Genomic DNA, 25,790 nt, shown 5'->3' on the forward strand with positions numbered 1-25,790 from the left:
CAGCACGGAGAAACGATGAAGTCAAATGAATTAATGCGAAAACTGTCGCTCGGTTACATAGCAAATTGGTTAAATGCGTATCAACAGACTATGCTGAAACAGTTGATGGTGATCGTGCGGAAGTTGAAAACATCAACTTACATTATCCCGTAGAATGTCTACAACAATTAACATCATCCGGTCTTTCACTGCACGAATTACTGTTGAAAGGAGGATGTATCCAAGAAAGGTAATGCAGTACATCTTCCACGGATAACATTAGATACCAAAGGAGATCTTGATATGCCATTTGTATTAAAACGTTGACAGTTTCCTGTTACAATAGCCTTTGCAAAGAAAATTAACAAATCAGAGACAAACATTCGAAAAAGTCAGTTTATTTATTAGAGAGAAAGAAACAAAATTCACTCACGGGCAGTTACAGTGGTGTGAAAAACTATTTGCCCTCTTCCTGATTTCTTATTCTTTTGCATGTTTGTCACACAAAATGTTTCTGATCATCAAACACATTTAACCATTAGTCAAATATAACACAAGTAAACACAAAATGCAGTTTTTAAATGATGGTTTTTATTATTTAGGGAGAAAAAAAAATCCAAACCTACATGGCCCTGTGTGAAAAAGTAATTGCTCCCTGAACCTAATAACTGGTTGGGCCACCCTTGGCAGCAATAACTGCAATCAAGCGTTTGCGATAACTTGCAATGAGTCTTTTACAGCGCTCTGGAGGAATTTTGGCCCACTCATCTTTGCAGAATTGTTGTAAATCAGCTTTATTTGAGGGTTTTCTAGCATGAACCGCCTTTTTAAGGTCATGCCATAGCATCTCAATTGGATTCAGGTCAGGACTTTGACTAGGCCACTCCAAAGTCTTCATTTTGTTTCTCTTCAGCCATTCAGAGGTGGATTTGCTGGTGTGTTTTGGGTCATTGTCCTGTTGCAGCACCCAAGATCACTTCAGCTTGAGTTGACGAACAGATGGCCGGACATTCTCCTTCAGGATTTTTTGGTAGACAGTAGAATTCATGGTTCCATCTATCACAGCAAGCCTTCCAGGTCCTGAAGCAGCAAAACAACCCCAGACCATCACACTACCACCACCATATTTTACTGTTGGTATGATGTTCTTTTTCTGAAATGCTGTGTTCCTTTTACGCCAGATGTAACGGACATTTGCCTTCCAAAAAGTTCAACTTTTGTCTCATCAGTCCACAAGGTATTTTCCCAAAAGTCTTGGCAATCATTGAGATGTTTCTTAGCAAAATTGAGACGAGCCCTAATGTTCTTTTTGCTTAACAGTGGTTTGTGTCATGGAAATCTGCCATGCAGGCCGTTTTTGCCCAGTCTCTTTCTTATGGTGGAGTCGTGAACACTGACCTTAATTGAGGCAAGTGAGGCCTGCAGTTCTTTAGACGCTGTCCTGGGGTCTTTGTGACCTCTCGGATGAGTCGTCTCTGCGCTCTTGGGGTAATTTTGGTCGGCCGACCACTCCTGGGAAGGTTCACCACTGTTCCATGTTTATTCCATTTGTGGATAATGGCTCTCACTGTGGTTCGCTGGAGTCCCAAAGCTTTAGAAATGGCTTTATAACCTTTACCAGACTGATAGATCTCAAATACTTCTGTTCTCATTTGTTCCTGAATTTCTTTGGATCTTGGCATGATGTCTAGCTTTTGAGGTGCTTTTGGTCTACTTCTCTGTGTCAGGCAGCTCCTATTTAAGTGATTTCTTGATTGAAACAGGTGTGGCAGTAATCAGGCCTGGGGGTGGCTACAGAAATTGAACTCAGGTGTGATACACCACAGTTAGGTAACTTTTTCACACAGGGCTATGTAGGTTTGGATTTTTTTTCTCCCTAAATAATAAAAACTGCATTTTGTGTTTACTTGTGTTATACACACCTTGGATTAACATGTCCTTTTGGTCACATTATTTTCACTCTTTTCTAGGGGTACCATCATTTTTGTCCAGGCCTGTTTCATGAGTTTTTTTTTTTTTTAAATAATTCTGTTGAAGCATGGTTGAAAATCAATGTCTGACTTTCATTGGTTAAATTTCATAGAATTTTTATTTATTATTACTTTTGTCAGATTAAAGTTATTTCTGTGACCATTTTGAGTTTTTCTTTCATTGACTGAAGGGTAGCAACAATTTTGTCCACGTGTGTATTTGACTAATGGTTAAATGTGTTTGATGATCAGAAACATTTTGTATGACAAACATGCAAAAGAATAAGAAATCAGGAAGGGGGCAAATAGTTTTTCACACCACTGTATATGTTGCGTTGTCGTGATAAAAGTCCAAACACAGAATCAAAATTGAATGTGATACTGACTAAACTTTTATTCAAAAAATGGTTTTACTGAAATTTTACAGTGGTCCTCCCTGGAGTTTGCATGTTCTCCCCGTGTCTGCATGGGTTTCCTCCCACAGTCCAAAGATATGCAGGTTAGGTGCATTGGCGATTCTAAATTGTGCGCGCGTGCGTGTGTGTGTGTGTGTGTGTGTGTGTGCGCGCCCTGTGGTGGGCTGGCACACTGCCCGGGGTTTGTTTCCTGTCTTGCGCCCTGTGTTGGCTAGGATTGGCTCCAGCAGACCCCCCGTGACCCTGTAGTTAGGATATAGCGGGTTGGATAACAGATTGATGGAAATTTTACAGTAAAAGTGCAAGCTGAAAAAGTATTTGCATATTAGATAGATAGATAGATAGATAGATAGATAGATAGATAGATAGATAGATAGATAGATAGATAGATAGATAGATAGATAGATAGATAGATAGATTATTAATCCCAAGGGGAAATTCACAAATTCAGTCTTTTCTAGGGGTACCATCATTTTTGTCCAGGCCTGTTTCATGAGTTTATTTTTTTTAAATAATTCTGTTGAAGCATGGTTGAAAATCAATGTCAGACTTTCATTGGTTAAATTTCATAGAATTTTTATTTATTATTACTTTTGTCAGATTAAAGTTATTTCTGTGACCATTTTGAGTTTTTCTTTCATTGACTGAAGGGTACCAACAATTTTGTCCACGTGATAATATTAATATCAAAGCCAAACTGAACAAAATCATATATCACAACGAACGCAATATGAAACATAATTTACTTTCATTTTATTATGCTTTATTATTTTTTAATATGGTTAATCACTCGCTGTAATGTAAAATAGTTAGTTCTATCATGCATACACTATGTGACAATTCCCATGAAAATAATCTGTTTAAATTGTGCATCCGCATCCCTATCTGCGAGCGGCAGAAACGCAAAATGGCTAGCATATAGTGCTGGCCCAGAGGATGGCGAGCAAAGCGTGTAGGAGGCAAAGCCCCCTAGTATTAAACATTTTAGAGGATATAAACTCAGCAAACTATAAATTCAAATTATGATTTTCTCCTGTTTTAGTCAGTATTATTTTTCATTATACTACCAAAGTACAATATTATCATTTTTAGGAGAAGTTTTGATTAGTCACATAGTGAAGCTGCCTCAAATGATCCAATAAATATCCTACGCTAGGGTAATTTCTGTTCTGGTTTCCTGCAGATTTTCGTTGCAGCCTGTCTTTTAAATAGAATGCTTAAATCGCCCACTGTGAAAGAGATTGGTTAACTGGTCTTCTTTATTTCTTTATAGAGTGTTTGCATTTCAAGGAAAAAAGTAAACTTTACTACTCTTCAATGTGAAATTTATATGCAGCTTGCAAGACTGAAGTCTTCACATGATATACTTAATTTAATTAGTTTTTTGAGATACAGTTTATCATAACAATATTAAGTACATCTCCAAAACCACAAAGCATACTGCAAAATTGATAAACAGTACAGAACATTTGCAGAGTACAACACCTAACAAAGAAATGACTCAGTTTGTAACACTGTGACAATGTGATTATAAACAGTTACTTATGTACTCCCTATGTGGCTCTTTCTTTTTTCAACTTTGTCACCTAACATTTCTTCCCAGGGCTGTTTGGTCCTACTCGGCCAATGTATGTGAACTACAATTAACCGCAAGGTAAAGCACGGTCACCAAAAGATTACCCCCAAAAGGTTTCTGTTGCTTTCTGCTGGAAAAGAAAAAGTCATCACCGACCATTCACAAAAAGCTACAGCAATGACAAGATATATTTCTTAACATTCAATTCCACCCGGGGGAGTAAATGCTAACATTAATTTTATTTTAATTTTTTTCATTTTTATTACTATTTAATTTAATATTGTTTCTTTGTATCAGTATACTGCTGCTGGATTATGTGAATTTCCCCTTGGGATTAATAAAGTATCTATCTATCTATCTATAAATTCAAATTAAATGGCAGGACATGCACCATACATTTTTCATGCTATTTGTGCACAAAATACTGGAGTCCATAAATAGTGCTAATTTTACAAAGCTTAAAACCTACAGATTGGGTATATGTAAGTAAAAGTTAGAGAAGCCGATACATTAAAGACTGTGGTAATAATATCCAAACTTTTACTTCATTTCAAACTTGTGTCTTTTGTATTACAGAAACCTGGAAAAATCTCTCAAATACTGATTAAAAGTAGAAATAAAGTAGAGATCCACTTCATATTTATAGATGTCACAATGGTATTGTACTAGAATATGAATGACATCAGAAATATTCAGGCACAAAATTCCACAAGCTCAAGCATACTTAAATGGCCCTGAATATAAAAAAGTAGACTCAGATTATCTTCTTGAAGCATGTTGTACCAGGTAAAGGAAGTGGACCTAAATAAAATAAAGTTAATTGTAGAGTTTGTACCCAGGTGAGTGAAAAGTTTTTAAATGTTCTCTAGTTAGCCAACTGGCACCACAATATATTTTGCTGATGTTATAACCAATTTTAACAACCTGACGAAAAGCAATAAATAATATTTGGGAACAGGCTACTGAGTGCAAGGATGCTGTGGACAACCTAAAGAAAGGTCTTGTTATCATAACTCATCCTGGCACAACCAAATTTATCATCTGTCATTTCAAAGCCCTTCTGATGTCATATGCTGGGCTTGCACTTGTGGCAATTGCTTATCAGAAAAGAACTATCTGAAAGTCATTTGGTCAGCAAAGAAATAACCCCATTCATGGAATAGATGTGATTCAAAGATGTAGTAGAACTTCAATGCGATTATCTTCAAGAATTCAAAGATATTACTGTGACAAACCTAGTGCATCTGATGGCTACACTTCACAGTTAAGATGGTATACAAGAATAGCTGTGGTAATGTTTTCCAGATTCATAGTCATATATTTGTGTAGTGTCGGGCAAGGTATTTGTAGCTGTAGCTCAAACCGTATGATCTGAACTGTCAATAAGCTTACAAGAAATAGCTCAAACACAAAAGGGACCATTTGTATGGCAAGAGTTGAGCAAAAACCTGAAGACAAAAAAAGAAGCCAAAACACATAAGGAGTGCTATACTTTCTTAGACGTAAGGGATAACTGTTTATTAGTGGTGTCAGAGGCGATAACACCAAAGTTCTCCTAATACAGTATTTCCACAACAGCGCTTTTCAGGGCACATTGAGAAAAGAGTCTGCAGACACTTATAAAAGTCATAGGGAAGACAACTTTTCAAAAGGTTGTGTGGGATCATCTGCAGTACAATAATCTACTAGAAAAACCAGCTGGACTGCTAAAATCCACAGCATTATTAGAGCTCAGTTAGATGATAGGAGAGACCATGATCAGGCATTTCTCAGTTACAGTAACAGTAGGAATGTGTTCCTTATGGTAGTATAGCTGTTTGGCTGAACCACTGTTGTGGAGGGATGCCAACTATCAGTACATCTGTTAAACTCCAAGACAATATTTTTTTTTTGCCCAGTGAGATAATGAAATGACAAGCATGATCACATTCACTGTTAAGATAACTACAGGGAATGGCACAAGCGGTTTTCTGAATTTCAGTTTTCCAACAATACTGTAGTGGACAATTCCATTTGTGTTAAAACTACTCTGCTGGTTCCAGGTAGGCAACTGGAGGGGAAGGACAATTTAGGCACATTTAGGTGAAGCTTTCAGATATCCCAACATATCAGAAGCTTAGAAACTTTCTCAATTATACATCTGTGAAAGAAAGGTGGTAGACAATTGAGCTGTTATATCACAAGACAAGTGAGCTAGCTATTCCAAATGAAAAGAGTAAAAAGGCCCACTTTGATCACCACCCTTTTTAACTGGATCCAGACCTCTATGGCCATTACTCTTGGGAAAAAGATATCTGACCATCTCATTTTTAACAGAAGACCGAGGGCTTGGTACTAAGTTCATTTGCGTTTTACCTATTTTACATAAAAATGTGTTCCATGACTCACACTTTGCCATCCAGAATTCTGACAGTAGTGACATTATCAACTAACAGTGACAATGACAAAACAGTCTGCAGGTTGGGAGGTTAACTCCTCAGTGGCAGCCACACAATATAATTAGATGTGTATTTAAAGGATAACTGGACAGAATTAAGCAACTTCACAATAATTTGATGAGGAGAAAAAAAATAAAAGACAGTAGCTTTACGTTCTTAGTAATACACGTTACCATTGAAATCTCATAGTTTTTCTACCACCCTAATTTGTTAAGAAGGCTCAATAGCACTTAGTTTTACAGAAGGTTGAGAAAGGACAATCTGTCTACCCAGATCACCACCTATGTCAACAAATACACAGTGAAAAAAGTATACTGAGTAGCTCTGTTAGTTTGTTATAGTAACTGTACCCTAAGGGGGCAATTAAATTGGTAAAGTACTTTACTGTAACCAAGCTTTTATTCATACAGTCAACTTACTTGACATGCAACCAAGACCATGAATCTACCATTCTGACCAGTTTGCATTAACAATCTGCAGCTCAGCTACATTTAACTGTAATATTGATAATATTTCTTTCTGATAAATGATTCATGTTTATAAACAGTAGATTCAGCAAGTATTCAGAACCCTTCACTTTCAGCATACTTTGTGTTGTAGAGTTTATGTAAAACTAGCAAAATACCCGCGCTTCGCAGGGGAGAAGTAGTGTGTTAAAGAAGTTATGAAAAAAGAAAAGGAAACATTTTAAAAATAACGTAACATGATTGTCAATGTAATTGTTTTGTGACTGTTATGAGTGTTGCTGTCATCAAGGATTTGATTATCATTATTTCATTCAATCAGGTTTCTCATCTTCGTTGTCAACCGTTGTAAAGATAACATGTTTCATTCATCGAAGTGTTCACTACCCAAATCGGTACTCGTGAATCTAAGATGTTGAACAGGCATTCCCGGTATTAAGTTGTGGATTTGCTCTGCGAATATTTAGCGGCAGCGGGTCTATGAACTTAATTTAAACATAAGCTTTACACCTTTCTTTCCTATTGATATGTCTACAAAGGCTTGTTCAGATTCAGATAGTTGTTCCTTTCTTACTGCATCAATAAACAGCTCGTCTTCCTCTTTATCTGAGACATCACACACTGCATGCATGGGTTTACCTTTCCCAGTCCTGCAAACTTAAGCAAAGTGGTTCAATTTACCACATTGTTTACACGGTCTTCCTTTAGCTGGACATTGACTTTTTCCACCATGTGCTTTGTTTCCCCAGTAGCTGCACTTATGAATATGCTTGTATGCGTCACTCGCTTCATATTGTTTTGCTGCCTTCTCAATTGTGTAATGCGTTTTTTGTTCAACGCTCTTTGGAGCTCTTGCTTGTTGTCTGCATACTGCCTTCAGTCAGTTCACATGAGCCGCTCGGAGTGCATGTATTGAAGGTTCTCAGCTGTGCTTGTGTTATCTCATGCGATCTTGCAATGTCCACGGCTTTATTTAATGTTAGCTCAGACCCAGCACTTAAAAGCTTTTCTCGCACTTTTGCAGAGTTTGTGCCAAACACTATTCTATCCCTGACCATCTCATCTTCATTTGCATAAACACAGTCCTTCACCAGCAATTTTAACTCCGTTACAAAGTGATCAAAAGTCTCGTTTATACCCTGCGTCTTCTCATTAAACTTGTATCTCACGAATATCGTATTCGTCTTAGGCATGACAAACGCCAGTGGCAGCGTGTCTATGAACTTAATTTAAACTTAAGCTTTACACCTTGCTTTCCTATTGATATGTCTACAAAGGCTTGTTCAGCTTCAGAGGGATGTTCCTTTCTTACTGCATCAATAAACAGCTCGTCTTCCTCTTTATCTGAAACATCACACACTGCATGCACGGGTTTACCTTTCCCAGTCCTGCAAACTTTAGCGAAGTGGTTCAATTTACCACATTTTTTACACTGTCTTCCTTTAGCTGGACATTGACTTTTTCCACCATGTGCTTCGTTTCTGCAGTAGCTGCACTTATGAATATGCTTGTATGCGTTACTCGCTTCATATTCTTTTGCTGCCTTCTCAATTGTGTAATGCGTTTTTTGATCAGCGCTCTTTGGAGCTCTTGCTTGTTGTCTGCGTACTGCGGTCACAATCAGTTCACGTGAGCCGCTCGGAGTACATGCATCAAAGGTTCTCAGCTGTGCTTGTGCTATCTCATGCGATCTTGCGATGTCCATGGCTTTATTTAATGTTAGCTAAGACCCGGCACTTAAGTTTCTCTCCTACTTTCGCTGAGTTTGTGCCAAACACTAGTCTATCCCAGACCATCTCATCTTCGTTTGCATAAGCACAGTCCTTTACCAGCGAATATTTAGCGGCAGCGTGTCTATTGGATTGCTGCTGATGGACGGCCTTATATGGGCAGGCACTCAATTATGTGGGAGGCATGGTGATGGGGGACGCAAATCCGTCTCACTCGGCGACCGAGCTGCAGGCTATGGTCGTATATATATACAGAAGTAGGATTCAGTTATGACCGTTATGCGTAGAATTTCAAAATGAAACCTGCTTAACTTTTGTAAGTAAGCTGTAAGGAATGAGCTTGCCAAATTTCATCCTTCTACCTACACGGGAAGTTGGAGAATTAGTGAGTCAGTGAGGGCTTTGCCTTTTATTAGTATAGATGGATAAATTTGTAATTTTTGCACATCAATCTACACTTAATAAGTCATACTAACAAAGTGAAAACAAATCAGAAAGGTATAAATACTTTCTGAAGCCACTGTATGATTTTTATATTTTTTAACTTCACAGTGTTGCATATTAACTGATGTTTATTAGGTGCATATGCATAAAATTTGAAATGCCCCTACCATGATTGCTATTCCTGTCTGTAGACATGGAACTAATTGGCTCCCAATGGATAATACAGTTGAAATTTGGAACACTTACTGTTCAAGGAAATTTGTCAGGAAAGTTTAGTTTTCATTGAGTTATCTCAAATACAGTGCCCTGTAGAACTTTTTTAAAATTCAAAATCTCCCCTTGAAAATCATTGGTGAATTTGTAAACTCTTCTATCCTAAAACAGGGAAATATTCTATGTGGCTTCAAGCAGGGATTGGTTTCCTGTTGCAAATCTACCCTGAGAGAGATCACTTCAACTTATATATTTTCTATACCAAATAAATTTTACTTAACTGGCAACTGCTTCTGTATAGCAACTCATTTCCTCTGCTTCTTAAGGTATGTTAACTGTTTATCCGTATATATAATTTGATACTACCCATATGTATGTTGTTCAAGTCAATATCCCGTATGTATGGTGTTCGCGTCAATACCCTGACTCAATACAAGTTAGAACAATGCAATGGGACTCTGTCTCTGTAGTTAGAACATAACGTGGCAACGCGGACGCAGAATTGCATGATTGGCTAAGAATGCTCGAATGCTTCAGTGACGCTGCTGGACGGCCGAGTATAGTAAGTCAGTGTTGGTTCGAGCAGATAACAGTAAGTTCGGTTGTTTTTTGGAACGTTGGTTTGGTGAGGTGTACTTTCCAGGACTAACATCGTCAACTGACTTAAACCCTTCGACCGCTCCGGAACTGTAAGTAATTTAGAACGTATCGCCATTTACTTGGTACGTCGAAATCTATCTTTAGGCAGTTCAGTTTTGGCATCCGTCCTTCTGACATCTATAGGCAAACTTAGTAATGACAGCTAAGTATTAACAATGGTCATTGTATAAATTTTAGCTGATCTCAGATCTAAAATGAACAAGTCAACATAATCATTACTCTGACTCTGTTTAGAGGCTTAAAATATGGTTTGTTTTAAAAATTTGTTTGCCAGAAAAAAATCAAATGAGGTGCACCGAAGAGCTGAGTTCACATCTTGCAGCCCCGTTTAAACAGGAAGCTCATCATTACATCGGCCGAAAAAGTCTACTTTAAGCAAATCATTTCAAGGACTTAAAAAAATAATTATTTGCAGAGAAAGTATGGATTTCACAAACTTAGAATTCGTAGCCCAATTCGATTGGGCTCCCAGTTGCTAGTTTAAATATAGAAGTGCAAAGGAATTATGCAGTGTCACTCTGCAAACAGAGTTAATGCTTCTCCCTGTTTACAGTACTGTATTTAAGTTACACTATATAAACTTCAAAAGAGCATTATCTGCACATTAAAATGATTTGTTATTTCGTGAACACCATAATTTATCAGCAAAATCTGCTCTACGTCATAGTTCACAGCAGCCATAAATTGTATGTTGGTACAAATTTTATATGTTTCAAACATGTTCTGTTCATGAAATAGGAACTACAGTTAGTCAAAGACCCTCCACAACCGAAAACTAAGAATAGGACATCAGTCAATGCCATTTTTACATCAGTCTAATTGGAATCCGTTTTCTATAAAAGATACTGAGCCACAGAAAGCTGATTTGGGGTGTGCTTTTAAAGTGCTATTAAGATGAGAGTATTAACTGCATTCTATGTTATTTCTGAATATGCCTCATTGTTAGAAAAATAAAACTGACTAAAAAAACGTAAAAGACTCCAACTTTCAAGTCAGTTAACTACGCTGTTGAACCCGCATGAATGTTACACCACCCACACATTTTCTAATTTGTTACTATTGTTCTTTTCACTGCTTTGTTTTGTAAGTTGTGTTTAATGCAGCGTTATTATAATGTACATCACCAATATCTTGGACTGTATTTGCACCAGCAGAAGCACCAACAAATGTGTTTTACTGCACTGGTATGACATTAATTTAATTGAACAGATCTTAAATCATTTGGCATTTCACATTTGAAAAGCACATTTTCACAAACATATACTTAAAATACATCCACAATAAATCTGAAGCAGCTTTAACCTGTGTTTCCCCACATGTTAATTAAGTCATGCTAATCTAGTACAAGTGTTTAGTTATAAGTTTTTTGAAATTGTCTCCAGTGAAGGAGTTTAGTTACTTACATTACATAGCAGATAGGCAGTATAGTCTATACATGCTTTTAATAAAAAAATCATTTAAATAAAATCTTCTTGCTGAGTATTATCTTAAATACTTCACAAAGAATGTGAAAGAAGATAACAAGTGTTTTAACAACGCATGAAAGTCTGAGATTAAGAACACCTAAGGTAACATTAGAGTTCTATAATAAAAGTCTACTGCATTTTTAAAACAAGAACTAACCTCATGCTATTAAATTTATAATTTTACCCTTGTTTTACTCTCCTTGTTTTCTAAGCAAACAAATCAAGGTAAATTAAAACTGTATGCTGTATATTTCTATCATTTGTTAAATAAATGATATATCATCTCAGTACACTTGTAATGAGTTACTTCAAAGATCTGCACACCATGACAGTTATTTCTCTTCAACAATTGCAGGAGGGGTAAACATGCGTCTATTTGCTAGAGATGGCAATGAACAAATGACTAAGAAATACAAATTATGAAGAAATATGCTTGTTCATGATTTATCATATGCTAGACTAAACCAGCTCAATCTACTACATGATTATTACTTATTTACACAGAGAATGTTTTCCAATGCCTTAATCACATACTGTCTGACTGCAGAAGCCCTAACATGGAAAACAATGATGCTAATGTTCTACACTGAAGCAGAAAGCAGCATGCCAACAAGGGGAAGTGCAGAAATAAGCAGATGTGGCACTACCTGACAGCTCATCGGCTAAGGGAGTGAGGACAGTATCAGGCAGGAGAGGGTGGATTGGATGGATCAAGACAGGAGCACTTTTAGCGCTGCGTATAAAGGCTGAAGACAGGACACTATCTCCAGTGGATCGGCTTCTCAAGGCTTTGCATAAAAGAAAAAGATAGAAAAAGAAAGGAACAGAACAGTGATAGCAATGAAAAGCTGCAAGTACTGGAAGAACTAAATAGGAAACCAAAGCAAAGCATAAAAAGATGCACAGTTTAAATTACCAGCTTGCAAAAAAATATTGTAAGTTTCTAAAAATCATCTTAAGCATTATACGTAAACACTTGTCTTACAAGATCAGTTTGGGCATATTTTTTAAAAGAGTGTCTAACATCCCAGTAAATTTTACAGATTTTATCAGACTTTCCAAAGTGCAGTTCCAAATCCCCATACACTAAAATGAGAATAAAGTTTTGTTCATATTAACTGTCAAGAACGTCAAACTTTGTATTTAGAATATAGTTAACTAGATGGTAGTTATCTTTCTTATTTAAAAAACCAAGACTGTTTTTATACTATACCAGGTCCAAGAACATCTTCCATCATGTTGGTTTTAATATTAGTCCCATCTATGTATTGTATTTTTAATAAATGAGCTTCATACATTTCTAATGGAAACAGGGCATTTAAGATGCTAGTCTTCACTTACCTTTAAGAGTTTCTTACACTGAATTTATTATTCTGTATTACTCTCAAGGCACGAAGGAGAATGTTACAGACAGCTCAAAGAAAAAGCTGTGCCAACTTTAAAATTTACTGATTGCACACATAAATTTAGCATTTAACAAGTATTTAGACTCAGTTGTAAGATAATTAAATTAGTTGTATTTCTTGTATATTACAGTGTAAAGCTGGAAGAATGTGATCACACACATCTAATTGCTCTTTTACAAGGTAAAAGATGAACATATAAACTTTAAAAAAAACAGGCAGTGTGTCTAGTGACTAAGCAGATCAGTTTAGGAGTGATAATGATATACATTACATATTTGGTCTGGTTTCAGTTCCAGACCAATAAGCATGTGAATGCCTTCTACTTTTAATGAAAGATGGATACAATATGAAGCTACTGAAAGTATAAGAGTTGCAGAGTAGGTTTTTAAAATACGTTTCATGGTATACGACTTCCTGGAAGTGTGGATCTTGAAATTATGGTATGTCAAGGAAAGTGTATTGCACTGGACTACAGCTCATTATTCCCTGCTATAGGCTAGAAATTTGTATTGAGTCTGTCTAAAGCAATGACTCTAATGTCATGTTCATTTATGATGGTTAAGTGTGGAAGCCCTACCTTTCATATATTGATGCAGAAACGTGTTAAAACACACTTAATTCCTGGAACAATCAAATGTTCTATTTTCAGTTCAGTTTCATCAGTATCCTGTTAGGCATTTTGAAGCTACTGAAATTAGACTACTCATTCCAGAATAAATTACATTTTTTTTCAGATGTGTACACAATAAAAGTGATCCCATAAATACATCAAAACTTTTCAGGACTTATTCACATTTGTCACGGGGAAAATCCCAATGTTTATATTAGAAATACTGTCAGTAAGAAGTTAGCATACACTTTAAAATTCACTCCATGATCACAGGTCAAAACTAGTTAATTCGACAATTTAATCAGCAGGAAGACTATTAGCAGAAATAAAAAAAAGACCTACTGATAAACACTTTTTTTGGGGTGGGGGGCAAATGTAGAATGGCAGGCAACGTTGCTGCACAAAGAAAATGGAGAATGGAAGTCAGAATGAGAGGAGACTGAAGAGAAAGATGAAGGTCAAGAAAGCAGAATTTATCTGACCAAATTTGGGCAGCTTTACTAGACCATGTCATAAACCATTATATAATCCTGAGTGAAGCTGGTCAAAGATTTCCACCAAGCATCAGCCCTTTCATGGTTGCCTCTTGCATCAGAACAACTAGAAATGAAAAAAGCTAAGTGAAAAATTTCTGAATACAAAGCAGTACGACAATATAAAAGTATTCTTACCACTACTGTATGGTTTTGATATATTATTGTAGAATAGTACTACAGAAGTAATGCATGTGGACATGACAAGCCATGTAAGTTGTAAAATACTGCATAAATTGTCACACTTTCTTAATGTTCACCTTTTTTCACAGTATGTCTGAAATCAAAATTAAAAAACATTAAAAAAAAAATGGTGGAAAGCTGAAACATTGGTGGAAAACGGAGCCCTTCTACTGCAGAGCAAAAGACAGCCCGTGGATACTGCTTGGATGAATAATGAAATGGCTGCATGAGATTTAGAATCAATTTCCTCTAGAGGATAGAGAAAATGATAGACCAGAGTCCTATATATGTAATCATTTAGGAAAATACAGCTTTTCTTTTATGCTACTCAAATATAGAACTTGTTTGATAGACCTCATCATTCCATATCTGTGCCTCTCCCTCCATATTCCCTTTTTCTTAAGACTAATAAAAGATTTTCTTTTCTGCTTGTAGATGGAAGGTTTATGATTTCCCTGCTGCAAGGCATGAAGGTAGTCTGTGGAGATATTTTACCTGCCAATCCAGGAGTTGTCATTCCATTGGATATTTCTCCCACTGCTTAGCAAGTAGGAACATTAAAAAAATGATATTGATGAAACTCTCTGATCTTGCAGTGAAAAGGCAGTGTCTGATTTACTGTACTGTTGAATGCTTACTTGGATTGTTTTTCAAGTATGTATAAAAGAAAGCAGTAAATAAGATAACAAACCAGAGCTTTGTTTTTATATTTGTGCCTATAGTTTTAAGAAAACTAGGCATTAACAATGCATCAGTATTGTTCCATTTTAAAGTACAATTAAACTGAGGACAGTGTGTCATTTTAAAATGGATTCTGTCAGGTTTATAGCTTCATATTTCACATAAAAAAGTTTCAATTGAAAGGCAATTGCTTTTAAAATTACATTAATTAATCATTTAAATAGCTGGTCTTTTTTCACTTCTCTTATTGCACATTCAGAAAACCCCTACAGTGTAACTTATATTTAGAAGACATTCACAAGTATTTGTATTTTGACTATAGCTTTAAATGCTTGTTGCTTCCTATTAATTTCCATTTTTCCTTTGTAGGCTTGCTCTCTTAATTGCATCCTAAAAATGAAAATTAACAACAAGCAGAGCAGATACCCAGGCAAACAACACCGAATGTTGAAAAGGCTGCAAGTACTTCAGCTTTATACCCACTAAAATGCTTATTAGTAAATAATGGATAAAATAACCAGAACATTTAGTGAAAATAATGAGAATGACAAAAATGTTTAAAAAAAAAAAAACACATTCAAAAAAATAAAAAACAACAAATAAATTTGTATAAAAACATTATCTAATACAAGTTTATTTTGCCATTTCTACATTAACCCCAAACACAGAAAATGAGGAAAATGTACAGCTTGCTTTATTTGACTAGGAGTCCAATTAAAAAATGAAGTTGATTTTAACAAAAAACCTCATGTATCCCCACAACGAAGTTTGAAAACAAGCAATTAACTCTTTTCTAAATTCACTAACTATAATATGTAAAGAAATAGATTATGCACTTGAAAGATTTGTGTTTCTCTTAATATATTTTTTTTTTTTGTTCAAAAGAGACGTACTATAGTAGTGAACACATTATTAAGTAACTAACATTCTCTACTCATATTTTTTCTGTTTTGCTTTCTACACTGTAGCGGATTAAAAGAAATTGCATTAAAACTAGATAATGACATCATACCACCCATCAGATCAACAAAAGTCATGAAAGGTAAAGTAGTTTCTCCTGAAACAACAAATATTGTGCATATATTAAAGAAAATGAACTACTTAGAGGCATGTTCAATGAGAAATTCTGAAAGGAAACAAACTTACCAACAGTTTTCTGCCTTACAATACTTCTTGCTTTCTCAGTCCCAGGAGATCCAGCAGTAGTGGCACTACGCTGTCTCATCAGGGCTTGTCCAGGCTGGTCTCGACTCCAACCTTTGGAAAAGGACTTATCCACAGAAAGCTTCTGTGATTCATATCCACCACCTATGCTTAGGACAAAAAATGCTTAAGTTGCTCTATCAGGAATTAACATGAAATACAAAATATGAAAAGTACAAAATTTAATAAAAAGAATTCTGCAAGCTTATTGTAGTGGTAAAAGACAATGCCTGAAAAAATTTTTAAACATGTGCTTGATTCACAAAATTAAGACTAAAGAGTCTAACCTTTTCCTTTGTGCTTCTTTAGTTTTTGTTCACTGAGTTTATCCAGAGGAAGATCTTGCAGATCTAGACTGTACAGATTCCTAGCCAACACTTTGGTCAAGGTCTCCATAGTTAATGACCACTCAGTCACAAGCTCTTCCCAAGAAGTCAGTGATGACAACACACCAAGCAAATCATCCCACAACTCCCTGGAGATGTATACATTCAGATTTCCTTTGATCCAGGCGACTATAAGTGTCTTTGTGTCAAAAAAAGAAAATAATTACAGTCTTAAAAGATTGCTTAAAATAAACTTAAACTCATAAGTACATGTGGTATTTTCCCATATAGAGACTGAATTCCATGCAAGATGAAAACAGTAACAAAATTAGTCACACAAACTGGAAAAGGGTAAATGTTTCAAATATTAGAGAGTTGAGAAATAATGTTTGCTTTATATATTGTGTATTAAAACATGTTTATTTCTAACAAAATGCTTACCTGAAAAATTGCTCCAGCAAGCCTCCCAGAGAGAGTCATAGACTTTTTCCCTGGGGGCATCACTGATGGTGTTTTTTTCATCACACATTCAGTTACTCTAAGTAACACCAACAAAATCTGCTCCCTTACAGGAAAAAACAAGAGATACGGTTTAATAATTTAAAAGTAAAAAGGATACTCATTGGTAATTTTGTTACTAGAAGCTTTAAATATAAGATTCTAAACAATAAAATGAAAATGCATTTTCAAAATGTATGAGAACAAAATATATGCCTGTAAAACTGTTTATTCATTTGATTATTAATTTATGATAATTTATGATATTATTGTATATATTCTCACAATAAGCTTTTTATTATAATCGCACTTTTACAAAAAAAATGTAGTCAGGAGAGCAACAGTGACTAAATTGCTGGTCTTTGATGTAGGCACTGTTAGAATGATGGGCAGTAGGAAAAGGGTGAAACATGTGACAAGTTTACTGTATATCAAGTATAGAGCTGATGGATTTCTGAACTTTAATTGCTCCCTGTGAACTGTGAGTGCAACATTCCCTTTAACAAATTCATCTGTTTAATTATGAATACAAGGGAAGGTTAAATTAAATAAACAATGCCAGTTTCTTCCAGTTGTGCAGAGTTACAGCCAAACAGGGACGTTTGCTTTCCCTACAAAGCCCCTATCCACCCTCACTCTCACATCTCTCTGCCTTTTCATCTATGAAGGGCTTAGACAGGCTCAAACACCTCATTTAACATGGCTTTAAATCATAAACTGAGCACAAGCAAGTTTTAAGCATGGCTCAAGATACTGGTTGCTCCTTACTTAGACAAATTCACATCTTTCCAGAACCTTTAAGAAATAAAAATGCACTTTTCTAAAATACAATTGAAACTTTAAATGCATATTTGTAAAAATGTAGTTCAGTTCACTACAATGAGATTTTTGGGATATTTTTAGATCTCACTTCATTTAGCTCTCTCTCTATTATAAAAAAAAAAATCCTGGGTTAAGATCACAGAAGACACTTAAAAGACCTGCAAGACGAATGACAATGGCCATGGAGTGTTTTGAGGGGACCTTAAACATGAGACTTTGTGCCAAGAGATTGACCCAGGACCGTCTCGCGATGACGAAAAACATTAGATTCTAGCAAGACACTGCCTACTTATAACCAATAAAGACCACGGGCAGCAAAACACTCAGTCGTGTCAATGCTTTGAGCACACACAGATCCAGGGCTCTCAGCGTATATAAAGCGTACAAGGACAATAAGTTATAAATGAAACGAAAAGAATAATCTAGGTGCATATTCAGAAAATAAGGAAAGTATTTATCAGCCCAGAACAAGTTGAATTGAAAAAAAGAGCATCCAATCGGGGTCAGAATTAAAAGACAGAGAGTAAAAGACAAAGTAGAACTTCATAAAGACGTTCACAAACATCGGCACTATACACACGAAGAGCAGGTTAGAGATTATGAAAGCAGTGGAATTCGAAAGGCTCCCAAAAAAAAAAAAACACGGTGCGCGATACACATGTGGAGAAAGTTAAAGAATATGAAAGTAGGAAAATTAGAAAGTATAAAAAAAAAGAAAGTAAAGATCGCAGGAGTGCAAACAAATGGAAATTATTACTCGAAAAAGGGAAAATAATCACCACAGACCAGGTGACATTTGGAAAAAAAAAAAAAAGCAGGACAAAGCGAGGTCAGAAAAAAAAAGACAGAATAGAAAACAAAGTAAAACGTCATAAAGAGGTTAAAAAACAAGGGGGCCAAACACATGCAGAGCAGGTAAGAGATAATGAAAATTGGAATTCAAAAGACTCAAAAAAAAAAATGTAGGCTCGAAACACATGCAGAGCAAGATACAGAATATGAAAGCAGAAAAAAACGACAGTGTCAAAACAAAGAAAGTAAACATCACATTAGCACAAAGAACAGGCCCGTACCTAAGAAATTCTGGGACCCAGGCAGCTGACAGAGATCGGGCCCCTTTCATGTTTCAAATATGTGCGTATATTTTAAAACGCCACTTATTTTTTAAAAAGGGCGGGCCCCTATCTAGCTCGGGCCCCTGACAAGTCTCACTTCCCGGGTCCTCCCTGCGTAGAGTTTGCATGTTCTATACGTGTCCAAACCCACGTGTCTTCATGGGTTTCCTCCCACATTCCAAAGACATGCCGGTTAGGTGGATTGGCGATTCTAAATTGGCCCTACAGTGTGCTTGGTGTGTGGGTGTGTTTGTGTGTGTCTTGCGGTGGGTTGGCACCCTGCCCAGGATTGGTTCCTGCCTTGTGCCCTGTGTTGGCTGGGATTGGCTCCAGCAGACCCCCGTGACCCTGTGTTCGGATTCAGCGGGGTGGAAAATGGATGGATGAATGGATACATTTTCACTAAATCTTTTTAAAAGAAACTTCACTGGACTGAGAAATTTTTTTTGTGTGTTTGACTCATGCTGGAAACTACTACTAAGAACAACTCAGTGTCTTCTCTATTTTGGGAATCTGGAAAAGATAGCTACAACATGTGTGTCGATCTTGGTTTAGCTTCATTATAATCATGTTTAGCTGCATATTACAAGTGAGTTGTTATGCTATTGCAGGGGAAGGGAAACCAGGGTAGTATTATCTATCTATCTTAACTTTGTACAAGTTTGGCTTCATTAATAAAGGAGCGTGATTCTCAGAGAATTAAAAAAAAAAGACACATAACAAAACACTATAACAACATCTTGGCTGGGTGGCCCATAAGCTTTGTAATGTTGTTAGTTATGTTGGCTGGGTTCTTTGAGCCACTGACTAGGTGCTAAATAAAACAAGGACCAACAAGTCAGGATACAGTACTTGCACAATGGCAGAAAGAGAATTATTAAGAGAGTCATTCTGTTGTATTAATCATTAATTAAATCATCAAAAAAAAAAGAATAATTCCAATAGGTTTTAGAGATAAAAACACTTATTCCTTTTACCTTGTCATTACTGTGGTAGAGGTTTACCTTTGCTTAAGTTGTTATTAAATTTATTAAAGAAATCTCAACTTTTTAGAAATTTTTTCTCCGTTACTTCTACTTTGTTGTTAATGAGCATAATTTATCTAGCGAGGAGAGCCTTAGTAGTTGTGCTGTGAAAGTCTTCTGTAAAAGGCATGTGATGCATGGCTCAGTAAACGGTAGAGGATAATTTCAGACACAGCCGATTTAGACTTTTCCTTCAAACATTAGATCATCTATAGTCATTTTCCTTGGTGATTGATTATTGCTAAAAAACTTTGCAGTTTTTCAGTTATGTAACAATATTCCAAATTGTTTATTTTGCTTAGGCCAGTTTCTGCGTTAAGAGTTTTAATTAATTTTTTCTAATCTTTAAGAATTCAGATAATTTGCTGTTCTTTGATGGACCGGTCTATACTCTTCACACTGATTAAAGATTACTGATGCCAAATTGAATGCATCAGAGGGAAAAAGCAAAACATGAATCTTTCTTTTCTTATTGAAATGAACAAAAAACAAATACAGTAACACACAATTCAGTCCAAAGTCCACTCACATGAACAATAGAGTGGTATATCTATTTTCATCCAAAAAATCCTTCAAACTAAAATGAAAACAAAGCAAAAAAATCAAGTCTAACAATACACATTCACTGCTCTGTATGCACTATCAGTGAGTAACTGGGAGCATTTGACCAATAAAAAACACCTGGCAAAGAAGAGAGGAGACATACAGCTTGATTTTATTTTAAACTAAAAAAAGGATTTATGCACTGAAAAATGACACCAATACCGTGTACCTCTGTCTCAGATTCATCTTTTTATATCAGAACCATACTGCATACAGCAAAAATAGCAATTTTAAATTCACAGTCCGATTCTTACCAGAGGCATCGTACATCTATGTACTACTAGAGTCTATCTAACAGAAGGATAGGAAAAACAACATTGCTCGATGGGCAAAGGATCATGGAGCAAAAACAAATAGTACACTCCTTCACAAGCAAAGTTCATCGCCTCAACCCAGAGCCACGACATGCAGTTCCACACAGCAATGGATGTTATCCTTAAAAGGACATGTCCTGTAAAACTGTTTATGTGTCAAGAAAAAAAAAAATCAAAACTCTACGCAGTTAAACAGCCAGCTAAAGACCCGTTTGTTTATGTTTCATTGTTCATGTATAACAAAATCATAATTAACTCAGTCAAGTAAACTTTTAGCATATACAAGTCCTCACCTATGGGTATTTCAGAAAGGGCACACTGTGATATAATAGCAAAATTAAAAAAGGGAAACAAACTAAAAGCTTGGAAAATCAATTAAGCATAAGCATTGTCTAATATCCCAACTTAGTCAAGAAATAAAATAAAATGTATATAAAATAAATTTATATTATTACAAACCGTGTGTTAATCATTAAACTTTATTATGTTCCTTAAAACAAGTTGCTTTGATTAAATTCATGTAGGTCTAATGACCAGTAAAGCAAAAGGAGAAAGGGGAGGAAAATAAAGTTGGAGCGTTGTGTAATTATTGTCGCTGACAGCAAAAACAGTAATTGACCGATTAATCCATTCTTCTCTCTCATATTTTTATAAAGTAACAAAGCAGCAACACACATAAAATTGCAAATTAGAATTACAACTGTCAAAGTGATGCTTCATTCAACAAAAGCTTCCTCTATGATAGTTAAATGCTATGCCCAACTCCTGCTTTGACAAGTAGCAGAAATTTAAATATACTTTAGACATCTCATCCTTGCAATCAATTACAGGGTCATCTGAACAAAATGCTGGCTGACAGTTTCAGTTTTTGTTTTCTCTATGGATTACAGTTTAATGGCTACATGTGCATTTAGGGCTTTTACCACTTATTTGATTCTCAAAGTTTCTTTACTGTCTGTCGTGGATACCGGCTACTAAATTGGGTACTGCACATTTTGTCTTAGTGCTCTCTCTTAATGTTGTAGTCCAGAAGAAAACCATCCGAAAGACTAACATTTACATTCCATGCTCCGAGACGAAATAACAACTCGTACTGCCTTTTACAGAGACACTCTATACAAGGGGTGCCCACACTTTTTCAGCTTGCGAGCTACTTTTAAAATGCCCAGGTCGAAATGATCTACCTTTAGATGAGTATACTTTATACATAAAATATATGTTGTACCTTGCATAACTGAATAACCTTTATGGCACAATAACAATTCAATACATTTATGGTCACTACAGTATTTGGATTTAATAATCGTCACGTGGGAAAAAGGCTGACTCGCATAAATAAGTAGAGCCGAATAATGCAGTCAAGGAGCTTTTGAATTCAGCCGAGTAAAAAATGACGGCTGTCCGATTAACTGCAATTTTAGTTCCCTCTCCTTTCTCTTTCTCAGATCGCTTTTCAGAAGGAAGTCATTTTCGTAGTTTTTATGAACAGTTCGAAAGTGCCTTTCCACATTTTTCTTCTTTGGAATAGCAATGATGTATTGGCAGATCAGACAAACGCACTTCGATTGTGACATTGTGAGAAAAAAAAATCTCTTCCAATTCCACATCCAGCCCATACCCTCCCCCAAACAATTTTTTTTAAATCCCTTCTTTAGTCGATATAAATTGGAAGGCTAACTAGATCACTTAGATAGACGGGGTTTTGCAGTAGCTCGCGCGTTTGATCATGCATGCGGGATGACCAGTGTGTTGGAAGAAAGGGGATCTCAGACTGGCCGCCTTGTATGTCAATTAAGTGGCAAATGCCATAGGTAAGGATATATGATAGACTAATGTTTAAAAAAAATTTTTTTGGAATGCAACGCGATCTATCTGCACTACCTTTTGCGATCTACCAGTCGATCGTGCTCGATGCACTGGGCAACCCTGCTCTATACACTGGGCAACCCTGCTCTATACACTTGTATGCTCCACTTTTATACGTCTCACCCATTCGTGCATCTTTTCTATGACACTTTATCATTCAATGTACTTTTTACAATTATAAAACATAATAACCCCTAGTACCATTAATAAGCAAAGCAATTTCAATAAGAATATTTAAAATGTAAATCGCTAAAGTAAAAATAGAGAAGATATTAAAAACGAACCATGTCTTCTGATCCATTGTCTCATGCATAACCAGGCTACGATAAATATTGAGGACTCGTTTACACATGTCAATGTGTTCCTCCAAAAGGAATTTTATATCATTAGCAGGTTCCAGAAGAAATACGTTAGAAGAATTTATGATGAAAACCTAAAACAAAATCAGAAAAAACGAAATCATATGTATGTGTATATATACTCATTGCTTTATTTATAGTACAATATACAGGGTGGGCCACCCCAGACCTTTTTTCTGTTTCTTGCTGCTCCTTTGGGAATACAGAATGATGAGAATATTACTGCTTCACAAATAACTAAGGTTTACTGCTAGGGGTGGACATTTTAAATATAAACTGAAGTTAATAAAAATCGGCTCATGTATACATTGTATGCTATACTTTTTATATTTTTTCTTTGGTCAGGATGGCATTTTCATGTTTTTTTTTTTTTACCATTACGGAACAATAATACAAAAAGGTTAATAAGTGTGTACCTAAAGAATTACAAACACATCCAGTACCATATTTACAGTCATGGCCGAAATTATAGGCACCCCTGGAATTTTCCCATAAAATGCACCATTTCTCCCAGAAAATTGTTGCAATTACAAATGTTTTAGTATACACATGTTTATTTCCGGGCGGCACGGTGGCGCAGTGGTAGCGCTGCTGCCTCGCAGTTAGGAGACCCGGGTTCGCTTCCCGGGTCCTCCCTGCGTGGAGTTTGCATGTTCTCCCCATGTCTGCGTGGGTTTCCTCCGGGCACTCCGGTTTCCTCCCACAATCCAAAGACATGCAGGTTAGGTGGATTGGCGATTCTAAATTGGCCTTGGTGTGTGGGTGTGTTTGTGCGTGTCCTGCGGTGGGTTGGCACCCTGCCCAGGATTGGTTCCTGCCTTGTGCCCTGTGTTGGCTGGGATTGGCTCCAGCAGACCCCCGTGACCCTATTCGGATTCAGCGGGTTAGAAAATGGATGGATGGATGGATGTTTATTTCCTTTATGTGCATTGGAACAACACAAAAAACAGAGAAAAAAAGGCAAATCTGACATCATTTCACACAGAACTCAATAACTGGGCTCGACAAAATTATTTGCGCCCTCAACTTAATATTTGGTTGCAGGCCCTTTGGAAAAAATAACTGAAATCAAGCACTTCCTATAACCATCAACAAGCTTGTTACACCTCTCAACTGGAATTTCTAACCACTCTTCTTTTGCAAACTGCTCAAGGTCTCTCAGATTTAAAGGGCGCCTTCTCCCAACAGCAATTTTGAGATCTCTATAAGTGTTCAATCGGATTTAGATCCGGACTCATTGCTGGCCACTACAGAACTCTCCAGCGCTTTGTCTTAAACCATTTCTGGGTGCTTTTAGAGGTATGTTTGGGGTCATTGTCCTGCTGGAACACCCATGACCTCTGACGCAGACCCAGCTTTCTGACACTGAGCCCTACATTGCCCCCCAATATCTTTTGGTAGTCTTCAGATTTCATGATGCCTTGCACACAGTCAAGGCATTCAGTGCCAGAGGCAGCAAAACATCCCCAAAACATCTTAGAATCTCCACCATGCTTGACTGTAGGTACTGTGTTCTTTTCTTCGTAGGCCTCATTCCGTTTTCTGTAAACAGTAGAATGATGAGCTTTACCAAAAAGCTCTACCATGGTCTCATCTGTCCACAAGACGTTCGCCCAGAAGGATTTTGGCTTCCTCAAGTACATTTTGGCAAACTCCAGTCTGACTTTTTTATGTTCCTGTGTCAGCAGTGAGGTCCTCCAGGCTCTCCTGCCATAGCTTTTCATTTCGTCCAGATGTCGATGGATAGTTCGGGCCGACACTGTTGCACCCTGAGTCTGCAGAACAGCTTGAATATGTTTTGAAGTTGATTGGGGCTGTTTATCCACCATTCGGACTATCCTTCGTTGCAGTATTTTATCAATTCTTCTCTTCCGTCCACGTCCAGGGAGATTAGCTGCAGTGTCATGTGTTAATTGCTTAAATTGTTTGAAGGTTGCCATTTTCAGACACAGGACTTGGTGAGCACTTTCACATAAGTTTTAATATATGCCCATTTAAGAGATGCTTATTCTTTCAATTAAGTCAGTCTTCAGCAGTGCATTCAAACTCTACATTAGTTTTGATCACTTCATTTTAATTTGACAAATCTGTGTCTCACATGCCATACCGATTTGAGAATGAATATATTGGCCTAGTTTTCTTACTAGCTTCATCTCAACTTGCCTTTTAGGAAGGCATTCAAGTTCAGGTTGTATTTGCTCAAGTAGTATTTTGTTGAAAGGTCAGGCTTCAGGTCATTGTTTAAGTTTAAACTATGCCATTAAATTTTTTAAAAATTTCTTTGTGTTGATTCAACACTAATTTTGTGACTAAGTGTATATTTATTTCATGATGTATGCATTTATTTTATGATTGCATGTTTTAATGTCAGATGCAATTAATCACAGTTAATTAGATAATTTTTTTTAATCGATTACCAGCCAATATATACACACATCTCAAATAGCCTGGGATTAAGAATAAACATAAAACAAAATGAAATAAAACCAAGACTTGCGCGGCAACACTGATACCCAATAAGTAGATAGAGATAAACATACCTGCAGAGTGGACTGTAAGCCCGCTGCCACATTATATTCCAAAAGTTCAGAGTCTGACACTTTATTGATTGCATCTTGGTATGAAGAGTTTCTTGTCCAGCTGGAAGACCTTGTATGCCCGGGTGCTTTAGTGGTTTTGTCCTACAATTTTTTAAACATATTGGTTACATACAAATGCAGACTCATAGCAAAGCATTAAAAATAAGTGTAATGTTATTATTAAAACTATGATGCACCATCTTTGTAAAAATGTTAAGGTACCGCATAACACCCTATGGTTATGGGAAAAGGTATGAGTGCAACAAGATAACAGCATTGAAGCACCCTTGTGTGAGTAATCTTTGTACTTT

General features: G+C 36.4%; 1 protein-coding gene across 1 annotated transcript in view; it reads right to left on the reverse strand.

Annotated features, from left to right (window-relative positions):
• The window catches only part of ralgapa1 (Ral GTPase activating protein catalytic subunit alpha 1), a 239,692-nt gene that overhangs the window by 161,478 nt on the left and 52,424 nt on the right, over positions 1 to 25,790 (reverse strand). Inside the window, 6 exon segments of the mRNA XM_039741861.1 lie at positions 12,004 to 12,144; positions 15,916 to 16,077; positions 16,260 to 16,497; positions 16,740 to 16,863; positions 22,826 to 22,974; positions 25,441 to 25,581. Coding sequence (XP_039597795.1) covers positions 12,004 to 12,144; positions 15,916 to 16,077; positions 16,260 to 16,497; positions 16,740 to 16,863; positions 22,826 to 22,974; positions 25,441 to 25,581 — 955 coding nt within the window.

This window comes from Polypterus senegalus, chromosome 18 (genome assembly GCF_016835505.1).
Source record: "Polypterus senegalus isolate Bchr_013 chromosome 18, ASM1683550v1, whole genome shotgun sequence".
In the NCBI taxonomy this organism is placed as follows: Eukaryota; Metazoa; Chordata; class Cladistia; order Polypteriformes; family Polypteridae; genus Polypterus; species Polypterus senegalus.